Consider the following 5,064-nt stretch of genomic DNA (forward strand, 5'->3'; position numbering starts at 1 on the left):
TAGGGTTGATGGTAGTTTTACAGAGAGTTTATATTATGGATTGTATAGGTCCTGATGTGGATTCTCTGGTAACTGAACACATCCAAGTCAATAAGGCTTCTAAAATGTGCACACGCACCTTGTGAACTCCTCCATCGCACAAAAGAGGATCTTTGTGGAGTAAGGACAGATTGTTCCTAAACCAGAAGTAGTTGTGCAAAAGAAAAAGATACCCCAAAAGAAGCTGAAGAAGAAGAAATTTACGGTTTGAGAGTAAATCTGACATAACACATGCGCATAAATAAAAAGAAAAGTTGGGGAAAAAAACAGCTTTTGCAACAGCAGGATGTTAGCTGGCATGGTCCCCTTGTGTTACCTGGGCAGGTTAAGGTGTTATGTCTTGTGTTGTGTTGTCAGGGTGGACTATGTAGGTATACTAATAAATTAGGCAGTAGAGTGCACACGCTACCACGATCCCTTCTCAGGCAGCAGGCTAGACTAGATGACCTCAGAAGGTCCCTTCAAGCCCTACTTCTCTATGATTCTGCGTAATCAGGCCTGTGGGTACTCAACGCCACTTCTGTTGGCTGGCTACAGCTCCATCCAGAGCCTAATCCGTGGACTGAGGGAACGAGCACATCATGAGCATGTGTGAATCCCACCACAGTTTACCAAACATCTTTTATTTCCTGTCCTTCTAATCTGATGTGCTGCAAATCCTGCAAACCTCATGTGGAAGGTGCTTATTTAGGGAGATCTTCAGAGAAAGCTTTGCTTGGCATCTGAATGACACGGTGCCCAAAAGAGAGAGAAGCGTGTGTTCTGAAATGCAGAAAAGTAGAAAATAAAAGCCCACTAGAAGTGCCACCCTACAGGAGACCTGGCCCAAAATGTTTCTCTTTTTGTCAAACAAGAGAAACAAAAAGTGAAAGCAAGGTGAAAAATGCCCTAATCTCCTCATTGGATTGGACTGGATAGACAAGCCCAGATGATTCTCTACCAAATTTCAGTGACTCTCTGTGGAGGGCTTAAGTGTCTTCCTAAACCAACTGCAACCTGCAAACCAACTGCAAAACCAGGACTTTTGACTATTCAGAGAAAACCATGTCTGACCATATCTGTACAAAGGCAACAGTTGAAAAAAACGACAATTTCTCTCTGTTGACTAAGTCAATTTAAGTGATATCTTTTCATGAATGACACTGTAACGGGTGACATATGGTGGGGTGTGGCAGGGAAAGGTGGTGCTGATGTTGGTTTTATACCTTGTGTTATCTCCAAAATGGCCAGAATGATGGAGGGAGCAAAATGATTAAAATGGGTGGTTCTTGGAAGCCGTTTTAGGGTTTCAGTACATGTGAACTCAGGTTGTTTATATCCTTTGCTGAACTTGTGATTCTTTTTCTTTGAAGTTCTCTCTAAGGGAGAGGGAGGTTCCCAGAAAGAGAGGATGGGGGAGAGCTCCCCTTCCCTGGCTCACTTTCATTGCTGGGCTTGAGATACCAGAATTCAAAACTGACATTCCATTTTTTTCCCCCCTTTTAAGCTCCCTGTACAAAGAGAAACCTGGCGTTGTAAATAGAGGGGTTTAGAAAGTTGTTGAGTTTACAACAAAACATAGAGACATGGAAGCAGGTTCCAGAAGCTGAAAAGAATAGATGTTTCAGCTTTTCTGAAAGCTGTCAGTATCTCTGTCTGTGGCACCTGTTTACAATATCCTCCAGTCAGATTAATCTGGGATTTTAAAAGCCAGAAGTACAAAAACATAGCCTTTCTTGCACAAGAAATCCTCTAGTCTGTTGTTATAGGAAATATTTTAAGTGGGCTTCTGTATTTGTATAGTGTTTGGCAAACTGGGATTCTGATTCATAACTCGGGTTTCTAGGAGCCTACTGCATTATAAGTAAATACAAAAGCTTATAAATATATTATTGTTTAAGCTTTAATGCTACTTCCAGGTTATATCCTACTTGCTTATTTGAAAGTGTTTCCTAAAAAACAGTTCTTTGCAGGAAAAACTTCTGGAAAGTTAGTTGATCCTGTGTTTTTCATCTTCAAAGCAAATGCAATCCCTCCTTATATTTGTATCCTGTTGACAATAGTGCAGTAGAAATGTGCAATTTACTTTATTCCTTTTCCCCCCCTCAAAATCTCATTAAGGTAACTATGAATCAGAAAATCTTATTCTAGAAGTTCAAAAATTGCTCTGTTCCTTTCTAAGAAGATCACTAAATTAATTTTTCAAAGCATGTTGCAGCATGACGTGATAATCTGAACGATTGTTTTTCCTCTTTTAAAGGAAGAGCCAAGACTGGATGTTCTGATCAATAACGCAGGAATATTCCAATGTCCGTACATGAAGACAGAAGATGGTTTTGAGATGCAATTTGGTGTTAATCACCTGGGTCATTTCTTGCTCACCAACCTCCTCCTTGGCCTTCTCAAAAGTTCTGCCCCAAGCAGGGTTGTGGTTGTTTCTTCCAAGCTTTACAAATACGGAGAGATAAACTTTGACGATTTGAACAGCGAAATGAATTACAATAGAAGTTTTTGCTACTCTCGGAGTAAACTGGCTAATATACTGTTCACCAACGAGCTAGCCCGCCGATTGGAAGGCACAGGGGTCACAGTAAATGCACTTCACCCTGGTATTTGCAGAACCAATCTGGGTAGACACGTGAATGTTCCTTTGTTGGCCAAGCCCCTGCTCAGTTTTGTGTCATGGGCTTTCTTCAAAACCCCATTGGAAGGAGCCCAGACTTCCATTTATTTAGCTTCCTCTCCTGATGTAGAAAGTGTATCAGGGAAATATTTTGGTAACTGCAAAGAGGAGGAGTTGCTGCCTAAAGCCATGGATGACTTGGTTGCAAGGAAACTGTGGGATATCAGTGAAGTGATGGTTGGACTATTAAAATAAGTAATTAGGAGGCAGGTAGTTACAGAATGGAATGCATATCACTGAAATCTTACAACCTTGATGCTTCCTGCAGCAATATATTCCCCCTTTCAGTGGTGTGCAATAAAAATTACTTTCAAATCTGTAAGTATAGTTAATATGAGTAATGTATACAGGAGCTCAATTTTAAGATAGAGAATATTATTTTGAAGCTAGCTATTCAAAAGAAATACAGAGCTAGAGTCTGAGATTTTGAATATATTTCTTCATTAAATCTCTTCTGTATTTAACTTATACTATACATAACAATAATAAAAAAATCTCTCCTTTGTGATGTATACATTGTATATGCTTACTGTGATAGACTACTTGAAGTCAAAATTGACAATGCAGGATGTGGCTTTTGCTATTTTTTGTGTTACAAAATGATAAAAACCCTCTTCTCATATGGAAAGCAATGCTATCTTTTAGCCATTCTGGCTGAAAGATTTCACTGATGAGTTGCTGGCACTCTGCTCTGATACTCTAGGCCGCCAAATACTGCTTTATATCACAAAGATTCCTTTCCACAACTAACTGCTTCATCGGTTGCCTGAACAAGAATCGTGTTGAGTTCAACTTCAGCTGTGGGGCAAAAGTCACAGGTCTCGAAAATACCCTGGTTGGAGTAGTTTTGCAACTGGCATTCGCTTAATATTATATTTTTATTATATAGTAGGGACAATCTTATTTGGGTTAATTCTGCCTTGTGTTGTTGTGTACAAAAGTCCCAATTCTGCAAAAAAACATGTGCTGGTAGACGATGCAGCATTGATTTCAGCAGGGCTTTCCACGAGTGAAGTGTGCAGTACCTATGTGAGGTTAATTGTAGGTTTAAGGTCTAAGGTTAGCCTCAGAGGTCTCTGCTTCTAAATATTCTGTGCATAGACTAGTGTTATTTCATACTCTAAAGAAATGTGGATAAGGCTCAGTTGAATATGGACAATGAATCTTTCAGAGAAATGCACACTGACTGATGAAGCGATTCAACAGCACTGATGCGTACACTTAAAATACCATCCAGAAACCTGTGCACACTGGAAACTCCATAACTAACAACTGCTCCTTTGTAGGCCTCTAGAGCCTCTACTATGCAGATATAAAAGAGTAAACGTAGGCCAAAATAAGTAAATGGATATTACATGAAAATGTCTCATTTTTAAAATGAAAAAAGCTTCCTGTTGTTTATGGTGTATTCTTTATAAATTCTAATTTACTGCTATTTGATGGTATCATTTAATGAGTATAAATAAAATGCTGCTACAAGTTTTATTTTCTCAAAGAGAAATCTTTTAAAAATCTTGATTCAGACCTACATCTATACATCCATAAATGGATTTGGTTCTGTGCTTGGGCTAACAGCAAGGTGCTTTATATTCCTTCCCCAGGTCACTTAGAGTGTAGATGTTCTAGTCTAGGGGTGGCCAGCCTGTGGCATGGGTGCCACAAAAGGCTTGGGCAGCCTCTGTGCATGGCATCCAGCAGGTTGGGGAAGAGACAGGCAGCACAGGAGCCAATATAGGAGAGAGCAGAAAGTGGAGCATCAGATCAGGCAGGGAGCACAGGGCAGGGAACAGAAAGCTGAGCAGTTGCTTAGGGGAGGGATTGGAGTGGCATTTGGAAAAGGTCAGGGCTAATTTGATATATGCCTGCCAGAAAGGTTGGCCCCCACTGTTCTAGCTCATGTTCACTGTCTGTCCAAACTTGCATCCCTTCCCATTGTGTTCACTTGGTACCACGCTCCTTTTTAGAAAAAAAGTGCACTTCCTGTACACATCAGACACAGTAGAGTAGCCGTGTGTCTGTGAGGCAGTCAGCTTTCCAGGTCATAAATGAATGGAGGGGAGAACCGATTGTTAAGCTCCTGTCACAATAATGGTTGTTTTGTATGGCTCACTCCCAGTCCACTGGAGTAGAGGTGATGTGGGATTAAACTGTAATCTGAACATTCAACTCATTTGCCTTGAGCTAATGCAAAGGTGCATCCTGTTCACAGGATATATAGAAGTAGGGAATAAACTGGTGTTTCGCCTATAAAGTAATATTTTTGCGCTCGTTGGAAACAATGTCTACCTGAGTATATACATAGCACCCTTGAAGTGCCACCTCCTCTGGAATGCAAGGCATTGACATACTACTATATACATGTT

The 5,064-nt window shown here is 40.4% G+C and overlaps 1 protein-coding gene across 1 annotated transcript in view; it reads left to right on the forward strand.

Annotated features, from left to right (window-relative positions):
* Window positions 1-4,176, forward strand: part of LOC102375555 (retinol dehydrogenase 14) — a gene marked incomplete at its 5' end in the record, with an annotated part of 6,279 nt that extends 2,103 nt beyond the window's left edge. Inside the window, one exon of the mRNA XM_006028582.2 lies at window positions 2,279-4,176. Coding sequence (XP_006028644.1) covers window positions 2,279-2,896 — 618 coding nt within the window. The remainder of the gene's footprint in view (window positions 1-2,278) is intronic.
* Between the last annotated feature and the right edge of the window lie 888 nt (window positions 4,177-5,064).

This window comes from Alligator sinensis, unplaced genomic scaffold, assembly GCF_000455745.1.
Source record: "Alligator sinensis unplaced genomic scaffold, ASM45574v1 scaffold870_1, whole genome shotgun sequence".
In the NCBI taxonomy this organism is placed as follows: domain Eukaryota; kingdom Metazoa; phylum Chordata; order Crocodylia; family Alligatoridae; genus Alligator; species Alligator sinensis.